The sequence below is a fragment of the Papaver somniferum genome, chromosome 10, assembly GCF_003573695.1.
Source record: "Papaver somniferum cultivar HN1 chromosome 10, ASM357369v1, whole genome shotgun sequence".
Taxonomy (NCBI): domain Eukaryota; kingdom Viridiplantae; phylum Streptophyta; class Magnoliopsida; order Ranunculales; family Papaveraceae; genus Papaver; species Papaver somniferum.
The window spans coordinates 138,632,689-138,652,610 of record NC_039367.1 but is presented as its reverse complement, the minus strand read 5'-3'; the positions used below and the strand labels follow the sequence as shown (position 1 = coordinate 138,652,610).

Sequence of the window (19,922 nt, the reverse complement as noted above, 5' to 3'; positions counted from 1 at the left end):
CTTTAAAATGTCATGCGAACATGTCATGCGAACATCCCAATCGAGTGTGTTGTTTGCGAAGCTTATTCATTTTTACAGTCCTCTTTATCTTGCTATTGACAATCTTCTCATTTTCCAAGGACACTTTCTTCACATCTCTATCATATTGGTTATGTAGAACACGAAGGGAATCCTCTTGCTCAGTACGGGTTCTCCGAAGTGCAAGATAGTGCTGAATAAAGTTCGCCTTTTCACTCAAGAAGGTTTGTTTTTCTTACGTAAGGGTGTGATTTTCCTCTGATAGAGTTTGATTCCTTAAGTCAGCATTATACAACAACCCAGAAAGATTGGATACTTGGGAACTTAAGAAGTCATTCTGAATACTAAGTCCATGGTTCTCATTTCTAAAATTATCAATTTGATCAAGCAAATACGAGTGGTTATTAATCAATTGATCTAATTGATGTTGTAATTCTTTATTCTCCGCACAAGCATCCTCAGCAGAATGCTGATACTCAAATCTTTCCATGACTCTCCTTTAGTTTAAATATTTATATTCGCACGAGCAAAGACAAAGAAAGGAAAATATATGCGAAGAAATACACATAATAAAACTCAAAGGAGGAACGAAAAAGGGTAAAATCACAAAACAACGGAGAAGTAAAAGGGCATACCTCTAAGATCTTGATTCTTGCTTCGAAGTTTCTCGGCTAAGACCTCTCCAACATGAACATCAGCTTTCAACTTGGCGTTCTGGCGAGTAAGCTCTTGAATGGTAGCAATAGATTCTGAAAAACCTTCGACTTGAATAAAGCGGCGCCGAGATTCCAAGCAATCAAAGGCAGCACTGACTGATGGGTACATTTGAGTGAAGAACTCGTTCCTAGATAACTTATCTGGGAGAGAATCGCTCAATAGCTTGAAGAGATACTCGTACAGGCGAAGTTGAGAGGGATCATTGGAAGCTGAGCGCGCGATCTGTATAATATCAAGGAGAGGTCTCGTGCCCGAACCAAAAACGCCAGGGGCACCTTCCTCAGAAGTGGTAATATTCGCCTGAGATGAACCAGCTGTGCGAAGAGGAGGGGTAGTTAATACTGTACTCATGGAAGGAACAACTGGGGAAATTCTCGAAGGAGAAGAGATAAAATACTCCATAGATGTGGGGATGGTCGAAGAGACAGAGAGGGGCATATCTTGCAATGATGCAATAACTTCCTCAGTAGAGAAGGTGATAGCTTGAGTGGTAGCACCCAATTTCTGGGAGGTGGAAGTCATTCTTGAAAAAGAAGAGAGATTCAGAGAAGCTAAAAGGATAAGGCTCTTACAGAGGTTCTGAACGAAATCATCAGAAGGAGTAGAGGATAACAGACATGCAAAAGTCTTCGCTTGAGAAGAAGTAATAGATGATGAAGAAGTGGTAGTGTTCGCTTGATCAGAAGCGGTCACATTCGCTTGAGTGATAGGGTCAGTTCGCCCAGAAGACATCTGTTGTGTGGAACTAGGCTTCTTTTTGAAACTCGGAAGAGCCATGCGAGTATCAATAGTAGGAGGTTGTTTGCTTTTTCTAGACTTCTTCTCTTTCTCTCTCGTGTCATCCTACGGATAACAATGCATATAAGAAACAGAGGCAACAACATTTTTTAAGGAGTAAGGTGTTTTTTAATACCTTGTCATGCGAATGATTCCTCTTGAGAGACTTGTCATCTTTGGACCTTGAAGAGGAATTAGGGTTTGGAATGGTGAAACGAGCTCCGGGGGAAGAAGTTTTGTTGCAACAATACCAGTATGGGAAGTATCAATGACAGCATCAGAATAATAATGACGATACAGGAAGAACAATAGCAGCAGAATAACAATGGTGGTGACTAGTTACAAATAACAACAAAGACAAGTTGTACACGACAAAGAGCATAATAAAAGAGATAAAAAAAACCTTTGAGACGAATCCATGAAGTGTAAACACTAACAGGAAAAGAGAAGATGAAGATTCAGAGGAGACGAAAATCCGAAAAGATTTTGTGAAGAAGAAAAGACTAAAGAAAGAAAAATCTATCTCCCTTGAAAAGATTAAATAGGAAAGAAGATGACCGGCTGTACCAGGTGGAAGAGGAGACGTGTCGGTAAAAAGTGAAAAAGTGAGAACGTGTGTACGGTCGAAGAATATGAAAAGTTGATTATATGAGCAGTTTCTCTCATCGCTCTTTCCACAATAAAGATCGCTAAGAGAAGAGGCAAAATGTAGGGGTTAAATATCGCACCCATAGGTATCATGAGAACCGGTACTATTATAAGGGGGCGAACGTACTCGCACATATTATATCCCAGCTGACGGAATCAATAACGTCATAAGGTCACGAGTAAAGTGTGAAGCCAGTGCGAAGTTCATGAGCACGTGTGAGAATATCCAATACACGGGTGTGAACACATTGCACGTCAGATCCGAAAATAGGGGCTTTATTAGTTGTCCTCCACTATGTAAAACTCATATAGATAGGATCAACCACCCTTGTGTTGAGAGAGATTTTTTTTGAGAGTTGAGGTAGAACTATAGGAGAGAGAAAGTTATTTGCTTCCTAAGTTAGGATTTTATCTTCTTCTTTCCTTATATTGATTTCTAAGCTTAATAAAAATTTTATAAGTGTTCTTCACGATGATTTCCTAATTTGTTATATAGATTATCTAAGGGGCGTAGTAGTGAGATTTTTCACTAGTACAATGACTAAAATGTATTCTCCGGTATTTTGTTATGTCTGTTGCTGTACTTTTATTGTCCACCACCAGGCTATCGAGTTTGCCACTTTGCCTCTTCCACCTGCAACTTCTTAAATACCTTTGTACACGCATATTATCATTTTCTACACAAATAATTCGACTTAGAAAATGATATTAAATACTAACACAGATGAGATTTTAATGTATGACATCACAGTAGCCAAATCTAAGTGGTACACATGCATTTCAACCTAAGTAATCAACTCCCTTCTTGTCACTACATTGACTAATTGAGCTGTCTTCTTCATACGATTGCTTCAACTTCTTCATACGATTTCTTCAACAACCCAGAGGCGGGGACAAGATTATAGTTCAGAGGAACAAAAAGAAACAAATGAACGACAAAACGATTAGTTTATAGATTTTTTTCTTGTAAAAATAACTAATATTTAAAGCTTGGAAGCCAATTCACGAGCCAACGTAATTGACCCGTTTTCCTCTCTCCGGCTCCGTCCCAATTCCTAATCCTAGAGACATTCATTTCCTTTTTCTATTTCTTCTTCCGTCAGACGATAAACAATCTTGGTTACGTTTTATATACTTTTATACGTATTTTAGTTGTCCACCACTCTCTTGAGTTTGCCTCTTCCAGCTGCAACTTCTTACCAGAATTGGTGGTACTCATTCAAGATAGAAAAACAAATATATTCTCATATGCGTGATATGATCATAAAATTATGATAAAAAAATTAGTGTGTATGACTGTGACATATTGCTTTCATGATCCTTGTTAGCACTCATGATCCTTTCTATTGGGAACATTGCTTCTTTCTTAACATGCTTTTAACTAGGAATCAGCTACATTGCACTACCTTTTCTTTAAATAGAAATAAAAAGTTAAACGTAGTACTAAAAATTACCAAAGTATGCATAAAACATTTCCATAAACAGGGTAACATCATTTTTTTTCGGCATCAAACTAAAAGAACAGATTTCAGAATGTCTGGTACTACTAAATTCAGCATGTGCAGCTTGCCAAATCCTACCTATTTAGTCTGCTTTTGGCCCCCAGACTCAAGTGCAACATCTCTCACAGCTCTGGAAATCACTGCCTTATACACCCTCTCTACATCCCTTGCATCTGCTTCAGGAGGCAAAGTGTCATCAGCCGGCAACACAGGAAGCTGGGGATCCTCACCTCTCATAGCACTAGCCTTTGCAGATCTGTAGATTTGACCCGCAATCCTAGAATCGACTCCAGGAGTTACATGCTCTTCTCGAGGAACTTCAAGTGGATGTGTGACTTCTCCAGCACCAGTATGAGACACCTCCGCCACATCCCGAGCCATCTGCCTGAGAGTGGGAGCAAGAATGAACAAATTGGGAAATGTGATCTGACCTGGTTCAGGTGACATTGTAGCTTTGATCTGAATCTGATCCTTGGAAGGATCGGGTATTTGAGCAGAAAAGAAGCCCTTCTGAGTCCCCCTACAGACAATCCGCTCATCATCTACCAATACAATGCCTTCCTTTATCACCCGACGACCCTTTGTGGGGTGCAGAGCAAAAACAACCCACCCATCTTTTACACCCATAAGTTCTTCATTCTGAATTCGGCCTTGCTCGACCTGTTGCGGTGGTCTCCCTCGCCTGGCAGTTGCATACACAGCCCTTTCCCCATTGCCTGCTCTCCCACCTCTAAAACCCGAGACCCTACTACCAGAACCTGCTCTCCCATACATTGCATCAGAAGTATAATGCAACTCATGCATATTATACCCAGAAAAACCTTCACTTATCCTTGCAGTTTCAACCTACAAAATTCAATTATCAGGATTTAAATATCATTCAAATTGATTAAATGCATGGAAGTTAAAACCTCACCCGAGAACTGCTTGATTTACAAAGAATTTTACCTGCTTTATCTGAGGGATTTCAACAGTCTGCTCTATCTGAGGATCGACTTCGGCAACTCTCTGCTTCTCATGCTCATCTCTCAGGGGTCGCATATTTGCATCCATCTTCCCTTTGCCTAGAGATTTAAACACGGAGATTACACAGGAACACTCTTTTTCTCTCAGCGAAAACTGATCAAGAAACTGATTGAAATTATCATCTTAGCGGTTTTAATCAACTTAAAAAGAGCAACAGCCTCTCAATCACAACCGTCAAAAATCCTCGGGAGTTACCAGACTTGCAACATTAACTTCCGGTCTTGCAACTTGAGGCGCATGATCAAGCCTACTGGCATCATTATTTGGCCTACTACAAGCAAAGACCCACCATTGGCTCATGCAAAGAGGGAACAAACACCTGGCAAGAATTCTCCTTCCACGTCAAAGGGCTAGATTTTGAGTAATTGGATCTGCAACATTCCCACCCGACAAGCCCAGATACAAAAACTACCTCAAACTTTCGAAATGACTCAGACACTTTTAACCACTCAGATACAAGAGTTTCGAAATGACTCAGACACCTTTAACGACTCAAATCCTTCCAGCCGCAAGTACAAGGACCACTTCAACTGCAATACCAAGGACCAATTCAAAGACAACCTCTTCAGCAAAGACAAATAACAAATCCAACTTGCGTCACCATTTCAAAATTCAGCTAGACATGTCGTTTTCAGTCATTATGAAGACTAAACAATTACCATCTACTACCCCCAATGGGAAGGACAAGGTAAGACTCTAAACACCTTAAATAACAATTTTATTGTCCTTGTATGCAGGTACATGATCCAGAACCCATTAGTCACGAGAGCCAGCAACAACTATCACCAACTGAACTACAAAGTGATGTCCACACCAACAGATCAGTACTTATCAAAACTAGTTTGGACTAAATTGAGTACAACCCACAACTATGTTCCAAGGACCAACATTACTGACATTTGCAAGAATCATTTTCAAATTAAATCTTGGGTGGATGCCCCACACTACCACAGCTGGTCCTGCCTTGTTAGAATACACTTTGGTACATATACCCACTGGTTCTTATTCGTTTACTACCCACAAATGGCTTCCTCATCAAATCCCTCCAACCCAACCATTGAAATTCTTGTATATCAGATTAACAAAACCCTCAATATGCCTGAAGTAGATCTTTATCCTAAGGTTTTCTTAAACCCTGACAACATTAGAGCCAAGCAACCTTTAGATCGGAAATGGTGTTTTATTGGAAAACTCTGCAGCAATATCTGTTATGAAACATCCAGAATCAGTACTTTCATCAACAACAACTGGGAATTTAATGGTAGAGTTGAACTTGATATTTGGAATAGAAGAAGGAATTTTTTTCATCCTCAGACTCACTCATGAAGATGATTACTCAACACTGAGGAATGGAGGCACCAGAGGAGTTTTTGACAAGATTATGGTTCTTGTTGGTGTCCCCCTTGGAGGCCCATACTTAATTCATGAAGAACAATTTACTAAGGTAATGGTTTGGCTGCTCATCAAAAGAATCCCATCACACATCATACCAGATATCAAAAATATTCTACAACCTGTTGGAGTCTTTCAAACTGCCAGGGAACCTTATGGAAGAGACAGATTTGAAAAATTTTTAGAAGTTAAACTTACCATTGATGTTACCAAACCTTTGAAGTTTGATATTGAAGCTTTTGAAACCCCAACTATCTCTCATTAGATGGAGTTTGCTTATGCTCTCAATGGAATCAAATTCTGCAAAGTATGTAGAATATTATATCATCCATCCCCACCCTGCCCCATCCCACCCACACATTCAAAATCCCACTACTCAAATCACAAAAGCCTGGAAACACCTCAATCTCTCCCACCGCCCCAAACTGCCTACCAAAAATCCGCTCAAGAAGGAAGAAATGTCATTCATAGAGGATATTCTGATGCTGATGCTGCTCAAGTATTTGAAATCAATATGAGGAATGCAAAACAGAAAGAATTGGAAAAAACAATTGCTAAATTTGCTCCCTCATCTTCAAAACACCTCACTTTTGGAGCCTCTGCTAGAGCTGATCCCAACTCCCCACATCCGGATGTCATTGCCAGCCAAATGAGGCACAAAAAACTTTAGCTCTCAAAGAAAATCTCCACCAACTACAGGAATCACCAAGCTAAAACAAAGATCAAGGAAGCAGCTAGAGCTAAAAATCCTTCAAACACTAATGCCAACCAAACTCTGGACACCACTGGTATCTTTCCAATCATCCCTTCCGAAACCATCATAACTCTAGCTCAAATCAAGGAAAGAATGGATGCTGAAACTGTCCAGTTCAAAAGGAAGGCTTGGAAAGCTAGAAACACAATTCATGTCTTCACTGAAGAAGATTCACCCTTTGATAATGACAGTATTAAGGATTTGGACAAGCAGAAAGTCATGCCAAAAAGGAAGCAATCAACTCAGGGTGCAGAGCCTATGGAAACCAATGAAACAGACAACAGCAAAAGATTCAAAGACTACCCAGAATACTATGCTGAAACTATGGCTTCAAGCTTTCCCCTTATGACTAATGGTGCTTATGGCTCATCAACACCAACCCCTGAGGTAATTTCCTTCTCTATCTTCTATCTTGGATTAAACTGCAACCAACATTTTATTTCCTCATACTGTTACATCATAAGCTACTATGATCCTATAGCTAGGAGACCAACCTCTAAATACCCCCCTGTATCCTATTTTTAGCAATTCTTTACTTCTATAGCCTGGAAATGCCAAGGTCTAGGGCAAAAATATACTAAGAATTATTTTAATGATATGCTGACCAAATTTAATCCTGATATCTGCTTCATATCTGAAACCAAACAGAAACATGATAAACTTTTAAATTCTATGAAACAACTTAATATCCAAAAATTTTGGCATGTTAATCCTGGTGGGGCTAGTGGTACAACTGGTGGCTTAGTAATGATATGGAAGAACAATCTTGATGTTGAGATTCTAGATTGTTCTTTTAACCATATCAATGTTAAAATACAGCCTACTAGTGGCCCTCCCTGGCTCTTCACTGGTTATTATGGTAATTCTAATAATACTCAGTGTAAACTAAATTCTTGGAAAGTTTTGGAGTATACTACTTCCAAGAACTCCCTCCCTTGGTTGGTTATTGGTGATTTCAACTTTATTTTACATGATTTTGAAAAATACAGTACCCAACCACTGGACCATGCTGAAGCTAATATTTTTAGTAACAAGATTATTGATCTGGATCTAAATGATTTAGGCAGCATTGGCCGCCCTTTCACTTGGACAAATAAGATAAGTGGGCCTTCTGTCACTAAGCAGAGATTGGATAGAGGATTATCCACTGAGTCCTGGCTCCTCCTATATCCAAACTCTACTATCACTAATCTTTTATCTATTGGCTCTGATCACCATCCCATTTTTCTTAACACTAATCCGTACTTGAGTACTGGTAAAATCCCTTTCAAGTTCTTTGGTCCTTGGCTAGACCATAAGGATTGTAAGGATATCATTTTTGAATGTTGGCAGAAGAACTTATCTGGTCCTAGCGCTTTTCTAATTGCTAGAAAACTCAAAGAGGTCAATATGAAACTCAAAATATGGAACAAAGAAGTTTATGGCAACATAAAGACAAACATTGAAGAATGTAAGCAACATCTGCATTGGCTACAAGAAAACTACTTCAATCAGGACAGAAGTAAAGCCTTACAAACTGCAATAAAAGTTCTCAGAGAATGGCAAGACATTGAAGAAAAATTTTGGAAAATCAAAAGCAGAGACCAATATATCAAATTGGGAGATAAGAATACAAGTTATTTCCACAGAACTACAAAAAGCAGATTAAGGAGGAACAAGATAGATACCATCCAAGATAGTTCTGGAAACTGTATTGAAAACTACCAAGACATAAAGCAATGCTTCACCAACCACTTCTCAAAAATGGCTACTTCAGAATCTCCTTCTATGAATACTGAAATCCTTAACCTCATTCCTACAGTCATAACCACTGAAGATAACAAAAATCTTAATAGAATTCCTGAAGATAGTGAGGTCAAAGTTATTCTCTTCATCATGGCCAAAGATAAAGCTCCAGGACCAGATGGCTTCCCACCTAACTTCTTACAAGCGAATTGGGACATTATAGGAGATGACCTAGTTAAAATGGTCCAACATTTCTTCAAGTCAGGATACCTTCTCAAAGAAATGAACTCAACCTTCATATCCTTGATACCCAAAATTGATAACCCTACTAGTCCCAGCCATTTCAGACTCATTAGCCTCTGCAACACCACTTACAAAATCATATCCAAACTGCTAGCCCAAAGAATGAAACCATATCTCAACAAAATCATATCTCCCTACCAATCTTCCTTCATACCAGGAAGACAAATAGCTAATAATATAGCCATTTCCCATGAAATTATTCACCACATGAGAACCAGAAGAGGTCTTAAAGGCAACAAAGGAAGTATGGGGATCAAGATTGATATGGCTAAAGCCTTTGACAGAGTGGACTGGAAGTTTCTGCATACAATTTTGGTCAAAATTGGCTTCAACTCTGAATGGAGCAACAAGATTATGCAACGCATATCCACTACTTCTACTGTTGTCCTTCTAAATGGCTCCCCTGACAAATTCTTTAACCCTACTAGAGGACTCAGGCGAGGAGACCCCCTGTCTCCTTACCTGTTTTTTTTCTGCATGGAGGCTCTATCCAGAACCTTATCTCATGATGAAGAGTTCGGTCTCATCTCTGGAGTAAAAATTTGTAGAAATGCCCCATCCATAAATCATCTCCTCTTTGTTGATGATTATATGGTTTTCTGTAAGGAAAACACTATTGAAGCACAGAATCTCAAGGATATCCTCAACATTTTTGGAGATACTTCTGGCCAACTCATCAACTTCAGCAAATCAGGAGTCTTCTTCAGCAAGGACACTGATCCAGGTCTTATGCCTACTATCTGCAAGCTGCTTGGAGTTCAAATTCTACCTACAAATGACAAGTATCTAGGCTCTCCTTTATTTACCCATAGAAGCAAGATCCAATCTTTCAAACCAGGAGTGGATAAGATGAAGAGAAACCTGTCTAGCTGGAATAATTCCCCACTGAACCCAGCTGGAAGAGAAGTTATAATAAAATATGTCACCTCTATAGCGAGCATCTATCAAATGAATTGTTTCAGAATCCCAAAGCAAACCTGTCAAAATATGAACAAAGTACAAAGAGATTTCTTCTGGGGAAAGAACCTGGAAAACCCCACAGGATACTACCCAAAAGCCTGGACGGACATTTGCAAACCTAAGGATCTTGGTGGATTAGGTTTTATGAATATGGAGCTTTTCAACAGTGCCATGATAACAAAAATAGGATGGAGACTGGATCAGGACAAGGATTCTCTCTGGTACAAACTGATGGATGCCAAATATTTATTTGGAAGAAATGTTCTCAGCATGAACACCAAAGCTAAAGATGGAGACTCCTGGATATGGAAAGGGGTTTTAGAAGATATTCAGAACATACAACAACACTGTGAATGGAGAATATGAAATGGCAACACAATAAAAATTTGGGAGGACTTATAGATATCTACTTCAACTGACGAACTCATCAAACCTGCTAACTGCCTCAATGATATCCAACTGCTACCTCACCTAATGACAGATCAAAAGGAATGGAATATTCAACTCATACAAAAAATCTTTAGCTCTGACACTGCTCAAGTCATCACTAATCTTGATATTCACCCCAGAGAAGAAGACATTATTCACTGGAATCTCAACAACACAGGAAAATTCTCTATTAAAGCTCTATACAAAGCCAAAATAGAGAATCTCTATAGAAATGATCAAACAACAAGAGACTGGAGAGCTATATGGAATTTGGAAGTGGCACCAGCTGTCAAAAGTTTTCTCTGGAAATGTGCTCATGAAGTTCTGCCAACTAATGCCAAAACTGCAAGCATTCTCCACTATGTTGATCCCATATGCAAATTATGCAACTGTGGGGAGGAAACTATGACACGCATGTTCCTCAACTGTCCTGCTGCCACTTAAGTCTGGCAGCAAATGTTAGGTGGAAATCATGTCTTATTTGATCACCATACTATTTCCATGGACTGGTTTAATGACTGGTTTCACAATACGAACATCAGTCATAATGTCTGCATCTATGCAACCACTTGTTGGTTCATTTGGAAGGCTAGATGTGATCTAGTTTTCCAAAACATCTCTCCAAATGCTAAGAATACTACTCTCAGCATTCAACAATATCTCTGTGATTATAACAGAATTCACAAGTTACATTTCCATGCCTTGAATACTCAGGGGCATATCATTGAGAATGAATCCCATATAGCTACTCCTGGAACTAATGTTGGGATCCAACAACACAAGCAGAGCTTTGGTTTCTTAATAAAAATATGTACTATTCAGGATCCCAACACTTATCAGTTTTTCTCTGCACTAACTATTACTGATTTTGCAGGCAACTATGTAGATAGCAGAGGACACACAGGACAGTGGGGAGCAGAAGGAGCCACAGGAGGAGCAGACTTAACCTTTCAATGGGCAGAGGAAAAGCAGCACATGAACATAGAAATACATGCTGAAACAAGTGAAATTCTGGAGCACTTCAACACTCTCGACATCCAAGCAATCAAAGGAAGATTCAGTAGAAACTACCACAAGGAAAAACAGACATCGAATGAAGAATCTCTATTACATATCAAACCTGTAACTTTTGTTTTATTGGGTCTTAAACTGTTACATAGAACCCAAAATCTCCAAGCTTTGAATTTAGCTATAACTTGTAAGAACCTTAGCAGTGGGTCTAATGTTTGTCTAAACAATGACCACACTTGCATTATTAATCCAACTCCTTAGGCTCCCCCAAGTTTTCTTAAAAAAAATAAATAGCTAGAATAGATACGCGTGGTTGAGTTAACCTGTGGTGGCTGGCAATTAAACATAGAACTTGGCACTTTATCGGATAATTGATGTGGATGGTTATTGAGTCATCCCCATTACTTCTAGCACCATCATCTAGATTTAATATATTTATTATTATTCGCATCATACACCTATGTCGTCTAATGCAATTTGATAACGAGAATAGAATCTTAAACTAGTATCAAGATTTGATCCTCGCCAATGAAGAAGAATCACACGTCAAAACGTTCTTACTCTTCATCGCGTGAGATTGCATTTAGAAGCAGATTCCTTCTCAGTGCCACTCCCATACTTGAGGGTGGGTTTCATGCATACCCCAGCTGCATCTTATTCCCACTTCTCCTAATCGTTGTGTCCTAATAACTCTTATCAAATAAATTATGAAACCAAACGACATAAATTCAAATTTAGGTTGGCTATGCGAGCGAAGGAGTCCCAGGTAATACGCCACCAGATCAGACATCAAATCTGTAGTACCCTGTTGCCTTTAACAAATAAAAAAACAAAACCAAAAAGAAAGATCACCAGAAGAAAAAAAAAAACAGACTTTACTTAAGTAGGTTCAAATAATACTACACAAGTGGCAAGTGCTAATGGTTAGCACTTAGCACACGTAAAGTCGCCATGTGTTTTGGACACAGATCGGTGACATGTAGCGTTATGCCAAAATTTATAACACTCTACACAAAAGGGAGCTAATAGTCCCCTAAAAACTAGTAGGGTGTTTATAGCAACCAAAAGTTGTTTATTTCTCTGCTTTTCACAGAAGTAGAAGTACTTCTTAGAAGCAATAAGCAAAGCTAATTTGTTTCTCTAATTCAAGTCACAACTTGCTTTTAGAAGTTGTTTTAATTTTCTAATCGTACTAACTTCTTGCTTATTTGCTTTTGGTAGTTGAAAGTCAAATTCTTAAATAGTCGTCAAACACCGTATAACGGAAATTGAAACCAAGTTTAGAGGGACAATGATCGGCCCATCATATTGAGCATCCTACCATGCTTAGCAAATTCATCAATGTTCCCTGGAGTTGCATCGAACAGTGATAGAGGGATAGACCCATAAAAGCTTTAGAAATGCGTTTCTTTCAGGCTGATCTATAAACGACGTCACGAGCAGAAATCGTACCGATTAAGGTCACAACTCATATGTAATATTGAGCTCTTCCGGTGGAGGAAAACAAGGTGGCCCACTTGTGTACCTAGATGAGACAAAATAAGGACATTTTAAAGGAAACCATAAAAACCCTTAGCCGTATATTTTCAAGAATGGCTACTCTACCTTGCTTAATTAACACTAATAAATGTGATAAGATTATTTAATTTAGTTAGATAATCAGGTGATTGAAATTTTGAAATTAGGTTTTATTTAGATTGAACTTATGGATTATGTGGGTAGATTTTTGAGACTTTTTTTTTTATTTTTGAATTTGTAACGGAAATGACACTGTATTCCCAAACACTTATAAATATAGGATTGTAGAGCTGCTAGGTGATTTCATACTCGAAATTATAGAAGGAATCAACAGTTTCAGTTATGAAAGTATGAAAAATCGGCAAGGTCGACAAATTTGGAAGATACCGACCACAGATAGCAGGCACGCTAGTAAAATATCATCATGCCGACTATATGTTTTTTAACCTACAGGAATGGTGTTACAAATGCATCATTAGTCGGCAAGGTATTAATTTCATAACCTTCCGACTAAACTATAGTAGACAAGGTCGAGAATTCCAAACACCAACGACTAAAAATCTTACAAACGAGGTCGTTATGGTTACAGATAAAACAATCATGCCGACTAATAGCAATAATGTACATAGAGAAATTGTTTTATGACAGTTCTTGGTCGGCAAGGTTCAAGTTTTCAAAACATGACGACCTTAATTACTGCAACAGTAGTCGGCAAGGTATAAGGATGAATACCGTGACGACCCTGTAAATATTACTTTCATAGACAAAACTCTTTGAAAAGTCCATGCGCTATTCATCCTACAACCTTGACGACAAAAAAAATAATATGAAAAGTCGTCATGCTCGACCCAAAAAAATACCATGACGACTGTGTAACTGCAATTCAACAATTTCAAAATTTCTGATCTAATTTGTCATTCAAATAACAAAACAAAATACTATAAAGAGTTTGAAAGGATTAATCAAAAATAAAAAAAAGTCATCTGAAAACGATGAAATATTGAAAAAGAGAAAGGAATTGATCATTAGATTGTTGATGAAGGAGAAGGAAAAAATAACGTTTTCATCTGAAATCAAAACAGGGTAGTTTTAGTTAGTATTAGGGGAAGAGTAATTGAGTAAATTTACACATATTATACACTCCTTGGTCCACTATCTTGGTTGGGAACAAAATAAGTATTTCCCAATTAATCTGGATATACCCCAATTTGACGAGGTATTTTTACATAAACCATCCAAACTATGCGATTTATTTCTTACAAGTGACCGATGAGTTTATCCCTGTACTACAATAACACCCAAATTTTTGGATTATTTTTGTTCTTTCAGTCATATAAGGCATCCTAATGTGAGTGTCATTGAAAGGCTGTACAACCATGTGGAATGTTTATGTAACACCATTAACACGTGATAACGTGACCATATCTCTTAATCTAACCAACAATAGTACCCTCTAGCTGCCTAGGTCTAGCACACCAACGGCTAATACCAAAAGTTTAAAAAATGTTCTTAGAACACAAAATTAGGCAAAAATGGAGTTTCTTGAAAGGTAAAAAATCCTTGAATAACAAGAATAGAAAAGAATACAAAGCACAAAAAATTGGAATATTCCAATTTCATCGAGTAAGCAAAAGGCAAAATTCTCTCCGAATATTCAAATATGCCACCCAATCACCTTATCTCGTACCGATTCCATACGCAACTCGCCACTACCATAGCCACTAACCACTCAAACGTTGTCAAATCCAACGCTCATAAAGATTGGACCAGCATATTAAAATGCTAATGGTTGTATAAGATAATGAAATCTTAGGTAGAGGCCTTTAATGGTGGCACCTTCCTCAAAGGAGAAACACTCATGGACCTGTCAAATTTTGATGGCTCTTTTCAGAATGCGGTGAAGTAATATTCCATTGGCATCTTAATCCGTTTTTATTATTCTTTTCTTCTTCATTCGCTCACAATTTTAGAACGAAATCCCCATTATAAATAGATCATTCGACTACATCAAGTTTCTACACAAAAACAAATCTACTTCTTCTTTCTTGTACAGAAAAAACAAAAACACACCTCAAATTTCATATTCACGACGTATAAAATGGCAGGAATTGTGATTGTATTCGACTTCGACAAGACGATTATCGATCACGATAGTGATAATTATGTCATTGATGAATTGGGTTTTACTCAATTGTTTGAAGAACTATTGCCTACCATGCCTTGGAATACTCTCATGGTATGTTTCCTCTGTTTTCGTCTTCTCTGTTTTCGCATTTTTGACTGAAATATGTTTTTATTTTGATGAAAATTTTGATGCCCCATTGTTGATTTATGAATCAAAAAAATGTTAGATTTCAGAATCTGGAGTTTAATTTCATTTCGGATTTTTCTTTTCAGGATAAGATGATGTTAGAGCTTCACTCAAATGGGAAGACAATTGAAGACATTGCCAATGTTTTGAGACGTGCTCCATTGGATCCTAATATCATTTCAGCCATCAAATCAGCTCATGCTCTTGGGTAAATTTCTTGAATTCCAACAAAATTTTCAAGTATTTTGCCACGTAATTATCAAATGGGTCTCATTTTTAATTATTTTTTTTGTTTCAGGTGTGAATTGAAAATTTTAAGTGATGCAAATCTGTTCTTCATTGAAACAATCTTAGAACATCATGGGTTATCAAGTTACTTCTCAGAAATCAACACCAACCCGGGTTTCATGGATGGCGAAGGAAGATTAAGAATCTTTCCATACCATGATTTCACCACTGCTCCTCATGGTTGCACTACTGCTTGTCATGGTTGTCCCATCTGCCCTCCCAACATGTGCAAGGTAAATTAATCTCATAATTCAGCTTATTTTTAATCATGCGTATTCGGATCATCAAGATTCAAGATGACTCAATTGGCTGAACTTGATCCTTACATTGAGGAACATGTAATTGACAAGAAATCTAGTTACATGCTAATCAACATGAGTGGGGTAATACTTTATTAGAAGAAGATTAGTTGGCTAATTGATTAATGTTTATGTTAATACAGGGTTTAATATTCGACCGAATCAAAGCAGAAGCTTATGCAAATGGAAAGAAGAGAATTATCTATCTTGGAGATGGAAAGGGTGATTACTGCCCAAGTTTGAAGCTTGAGCAATCCGACCGACTTATGCCAAGAAAAGATTACCCACTCTGGGAGCTAATTAGCAGTGATCCATCACTAATCAAGGCAGAAATTCATGAATGGACGGATGGAAAAGAGCAAGAACAACTTCTACTTCGACTCATTAACACGATAATCTACGAAGATGCTAACATTAACTCAACCGGGGTAACTCTGTTGGCGGGTGATTGCAAGTTTCAGACGATTCCAGTTTCAAATCACGAGTCGTTTCCTAAAGTTCTTCCAGTGCCCATTAGAAATTAGTTCTTAGTGATATCGATATTGTTGGCTAAAACACTTAAAGCCAACGTTTTTGTTGTTTAGATCTACCGTCATTGTTGATTTACTACTGTCACAGTAAGTGTACTAAATCCATGTGTATATTAGTTGCAATCAAATTGCCAAGTTCTGGTTTCCGACTCGTTATATTTTCTTGGATGGGTAGTATGTACCCACGAGAAGATTTGTTGTTTTTGGCTGAGAAAATTAATGTAAGCTAAGTTTTTTTGATATTAGAATTAAAAGATAGAAAATTCAACAATTCAGAGATAAGAAATGAAAAGCATTGCTCATTAGTCATTACCCTTTCCACAAGATGTAACCTCGAGAGAGAAACAAATCTACCAAATTCTGCTGATAAATTATCACAAAATTGGTTAAAAAGACCAAAAATAATAATTTCTGGATGAAAAAAATAAGCAAAAAATAATACTGTTTAAATATCCCAACATCTTTAAAATACTGTTTAAATAATCAAAATTGGATATTTCACCCAATCTTTCATCTTTTACATAACTAAATGTAGTGCACTACCTGAAATACCCTTTTTTATATTCTTGGACATCAGTGACTTACAACTATCCATAAATTCACTAATTCTAGGCATTTAGTCCAAGCACAACTTTGGAACTTCTCAACTGGGAGTACAACTCCTTAACTGACGTGTGGTGGGGATCACCTTTTTTTTTTTGTAAAACGTGGGTCTTGGAGTGACATGCCTGACATATGACCAGTGCACCATATTTGGCTAAAGGTGTTTTGATTGCCTTAAAACAAACATTACAACTTTGGCTAAAGGTATTTCAATTGCCTTGAATCACCAAAATAGACCCCAATGTGCTCCATTATTCCACCAATGACCATATTCCCATATGAATCCGCCAGTGTAACATCTATCTCGATGGCATCAAAAAGGTATCTATCAATCAAGAAAGAAAGTCAGGGATCCACCTCAACGACTGTTCAAAATAAAAAATGACTTAAACATAAGACAGACACAAAAAATACAAGAGAGAAATATTTGATAGGTGTAGCTGCTGCAAAAACTAACAGTCATTTGATTGCATAGATTACTGCAATGTGTTTATGTAGGCCTTTTAGTGCAACGTTTTGACATAGTTTGCATTACATACTGACAACTAATTATTAGCCAAGGTCAAAATGAATGAACAATTTTGATAGATGGCAATGCAAAAGTGCATCTTGAATGGAAGAACCAACCTGGTACAATTGGATTGTGTTGCTTCCAATGTCCATGGTGTTAAATAAATCTAAAGAACACCCACAATCTTGACATGGTTTTGACATAATTTGCATTACATATTGACAACTAATTATTAGCCAAGCATTGGTCAAAATGAATGAACAATTTTGATATATAACAATGCAAAAGTGCATCTGGAATGGAAGAACCAACCTGGTGAAATTGGATTGTGTTGCTTCCAACGTCATGGTGTTAAATAAATCTAAAGAACACCCACAATCTTATGAAGCTTCATAATGAACCAAACACCTTTTATACTATGATATCGAAATCAATAGTTTTGGGGAGTAAGAAGCAACTTTGGTGATTGAAAAAACCATGAATATGAAACATATAACAGTTTAAGCGGGATTAAATTAGTTTCCATCCCAACCTAAAACAGGATGAAAACAGTTTCATCCTGGTAAAGCCAAAGCCAACCAAAACTAAAACACGATGAAACCAGTTTCATCCTAGTAAAAATGTGTGAAACCAAATTCAACATAGTCTAAAACACAATGAAACCAGTTTCATCCGAGTTAAAATGGGTGAAGCCAAATTAAGCTCAATTTAAAACACGATGAAATTAGTTTCATCTCAGTTTAAAATAGAAATTCAACCCAACCTAAAACACAATGAAACCAGTTTCAGCCTAGTTTAAAATGGGTGAAACCAAATTCAATCGTATCTAAAACACGATGAAACCAATTTCATCCTAGCTTAAAACGTGTGAAACCAAATTCAACCCAATTCAAAACACGATGAAACCAGTTTCATCCTAGTTTAAAATGTGTGAAACCAAATTCAACCCAATTCAAAACACGATGAAACCAGTTTCATCCTGTCTAGATTGAACAATTACCTTTATACAAGAAAATAACATAATATATCCACATTACCAAAACAAAAATAAAACAATATGCAAATTTAAAACAGAATGAACCCAAATTATTCCAATCAAAATAAGCATGGAAACATTTTTGGTAAAAACAAGTGCAAACACTTAAATCATTGCATTCTAATTTCATATTTAGAAACTAATCTACAAATGTACAGGTGCATCAAATTTTTAACTAAGATAAACCAATTTGAGTTCAAACGTAATCACAAAAACAATTAAGGTTATGAAACTTACGAATTGAGAATACCTTCGTCACTTATCTTCTGAAATTGATTTAACACAAAACCCTAAATTTTTTAATTTAATAAATTTGAAACTTTTTAATTAAATTAGGGCATCGGGAAAAACAAATCTTGATGGTGGCGTTGTTGGTGTCTATGACGGTGTTGTTGCAGAAAGATGATGATGTCGATGTTGGTGATGGTGGAAGAGATTAAGATGACAAAGGAAAGTGATGTTATCAATAATTGTGTTTATGTTAACGATGGTGGAGAAGAGATCGCAGAGGAAGATGTTACCGATGATGGAGTTGGAGTTGTATGGTGGTTGAAATCATGAAGGAAGAAACACTAATGGCAGGTGAAGTGATGGAAAGGAGATCCATTTTATTTTTTAACTAAAAAAGACGGAGAGATAGAAGCTCGTAGGGGTATAATAGCCAACTTAAGAATGATACGGAACCCGTCCATTTCACGCAGACTAATTGTCTACTCGTCCATATGAACCGGAAAATTTTCTTTTTTGGCTAAATATCCCATTTTCTGTAAATTTATGGCTCATCTGCCACACATTTATTATTTCACTGTCCAACAATTACAAAAATATGGAATTACTTTATAGCTTTCACGGGTTTATTGGATTGGGTTATGCCAAATTGCATTGACCTGATTATCAAAGGTTGGAGAGCCAAAGGGTTATCTTCTAAAGGTCAAGCTTTGTGGAAAGTTCCGCCCGCGACTATCACCTAGACAATATGGTGTTGGAAAACGATTAATAAAATATGATTTTTAAAGTTTTAATAAAAATTATAATTTTTTTTTTTTTTTTTGTGAATGAAAAACTTAATAATCCCACACCGTGGAGTTTCCACTTTTTAGTTATTTTAAAAGACTATATAAGCTTTTTAGTCCCACATCGGGGAGTACATCTTTTTAAGTTGTATTATTCCATTATATAAAGAAATTCACTACTTTTGTAAAATCTATGGGAAAGGGGTTTCACTATAATTTAGAAAGACCCTCAAGGAAAAAATATTTTATATTGTTCTCTTTAGCGTTTTCGATTTTCCTTGAGCATCTACTACATATGCTAGTAGTAGGTGTAGTAGGGTGTTTTATCGTGGAGATATACGTCCTGTGAGGGCTATAGCATCATTCTTGAGTGTAGCCGGACGCTAATGTCTTAAGGGAAGCGTGTTGAACACGTGACTCACTCTGTTTTTCAAAGTTTTTCCTTGTTGCTGTTGTGGAGATATGGAAGCTCGCTCGTTTCGTCAAAATCCATCACTTCCATTACAAAGGAGCTAAGTATCAATAAATTTTACTTATTTGATTTTTATTTG

At 37.2% G+C, this 19,922-nt stretch overlaps 2 protein-coding genes across 2 annotated transcripts; both read left to right on the top strand.

The window, feature by feature from the left end:
• Nucleotides 1-6,927: 6,927 nt before the first annotated feature.
• Nucleotides 6,928-10,695, top strand: LOC113316302. Its single transcript, XM_026564514.1, has 4 exons — nucleotides 6,928-7,221; nucleotides 7,483-8,819; nucleotides 9,081-10,171; nucleotides 10,304-10,695. The coding sequence occupies exons 1-4, from the start codon at nucleotides 6,928-6,930 to the stop codon at nucleotides 10,693-10,695; spliced, it is 3,114 nt and encodes a 1,037-aa protein (XP_026420299.1).
• A 4,006-nt stretch (nucleotides 10,696-14,701) lies between these two features.
• Nucleotides 14,702-16,357, top strand: LOC113319698 (inorganic pyrophosphatase 1-like). The gene is made up of 4 exons (XM_026567938.1): nucleotides 14,702-15,016; nucleotides 15,178-15,299; nucleotides 15,390-15,612; nucleotides 15,822-16,357. Exons 1-4 carry the CDS (start codon nucleotides 14,879-14,881, stop codon nucleotides 16,200-16,202), a joined length of 864 nt encoding a protein of 287 aa, XP_026423723.1. The 5' UTR covers nucleotides 14,702-14,878; the 3' UTR covers nucleotides 16,203-16,357.
• Nucleotides 16,358-19,922: the final 3,565 nt, after the last annotated feature.

Coding starts and splice junctions, on each gene's coding strand:
- LOC113316302 (XM_026564514.1), top strand. CDS start 6,928: ATGGATGCTGAAACTGTCCAGTTCAAAAGGAAGGCTTGGAAAGCTAGA. Junction 8,820..9,080: donor ATGGTCCAACATTTCTTCAA/GTCAGGATACCT, acceptor CATGAGAACCAG/AAGAGGTCTTAAAGGCAACA. Junction 10,172..10,303: donor TCAGAACATACAACAACACT/GTGAATGGAGAA, acceptor ACCTAATGACAG/ATCAAAAGGAATGGAATATT.
- LOC113319698 (XM_026567938.1), top strand. CDS start 14,879: ATGGCAGGAATTGTGATTGTATTCGACTTCGACAAGACGATTATCGAT. Junction 15,017..15,177: donor TGCCTTGGAATACTCTCATG/GTATGTTTCCTC, acceptor TTTTCTTTTCAG/GATAAGATGATGTTAGAGCT. Junction 15,613..15,821: donor GCCCTCCCAACATGTGCAAG/GTAAATTAATCT, acceptor ATGTTAATACAG/GGTTTAATATTCGACCGAAT.